Source organism: Sceloporus undulatus, unplaced genomic scaffold (assembly GCF_019175285.1).
Source record: "Sceloporus undulatus isolate JIND9_A2432 ecotype Alabama unplaced genomic scaffold, SceUnd_v1.1 scaffold_37737, whole genome shotgun sequence".
Taxonomy (NCBI): Eukaryota; Metazoa; Chordata; class Lepidosauria; order Squamata; family Phrynosomatidae; genus Sceloporus; species Sceloporus undulatus.
Window position 1 is genome coordinate 455 of NW_024840647.1, and position 678 is coordinate 1,132.

A 678-nucleotide genomic window follows, 5' to 3' on the forward strand; every position below is an offset into this window, starting at 1 on the left:
GAACCTCTGATGGAGGGACCTGGTTGATGCAGGAAGGCCTGACTCCATTCAGGATGCCAAGGTTGCCGGCCGATTCTGCCAGGGCACCAGCTCCGTAGCCGAAACCGCCAGAACCGAAGCCACCTAGATTTCTATAGCCTAGATTTCCATAGCCTCCCAGTGCTGATCCAAATCCAACGGTGGGTTCAGAAGCAAAGGAGGGGACGGCGCAGGCTGGACCACAATCCACCATGGTTGAGAGAGGTGACTCTGAAAGCAAAGGACACAATGAGGCTGGTGTTTGTTATCTGCAAGAGGAAGAAATATTTGGCATCTGCTACCTACCGTCCTGTTGATCTATTTAGATCTTAATCCAGTTATTCATCTAGCCTCTACCTTTTTTCTTCAATTCACTTTTTGATTTATTTTATATTAATCCGCTTTGTGAAATGTTCAGCTGACCAATCTTATTAAATCTGGAATCTAAAAGTATGTCCAGTTCTATGGCCCTTTCCAAGGTGCATTCCTCCCTGGTTCCACTGAATGTCCCCTTCTAAATAATAATAATAATAATAATAATAATAATAATAATAATAATAATAATAATAATAATAATAATTTATATTCTGCTTTTTCTCAAAGGAATCAAAGCGGATTACAGCAACAGAATAACATACCATTTAAAAACATACAGTTAAA

General features: G+C 40.3%; 1 protein-coding gene across 1 annotated transcript in view; it reads right to left on the minus strand.

The window, feature by feature from the left end:
- LOC121918792 (feather keratin-like) overlaps nt 1-232 on the minus strand; it is a gene marked incomplete at its 3' end in the record, with an annotated part of 646 nt that extends 414 nt beyond the window's left edge. Inside the window, exon 1 of the mRNA XM_042444779.1 lies at nt 78-232. Within this exon, the coding sequence (XP_042300713.1) occupies nt 78-232 (155 nt within the window). The remainder of the gene's footprint in view (nt 1-77) is intronic.
- Between the last annotated feature and the right edge of the window lie 446 nt (nt 233-678).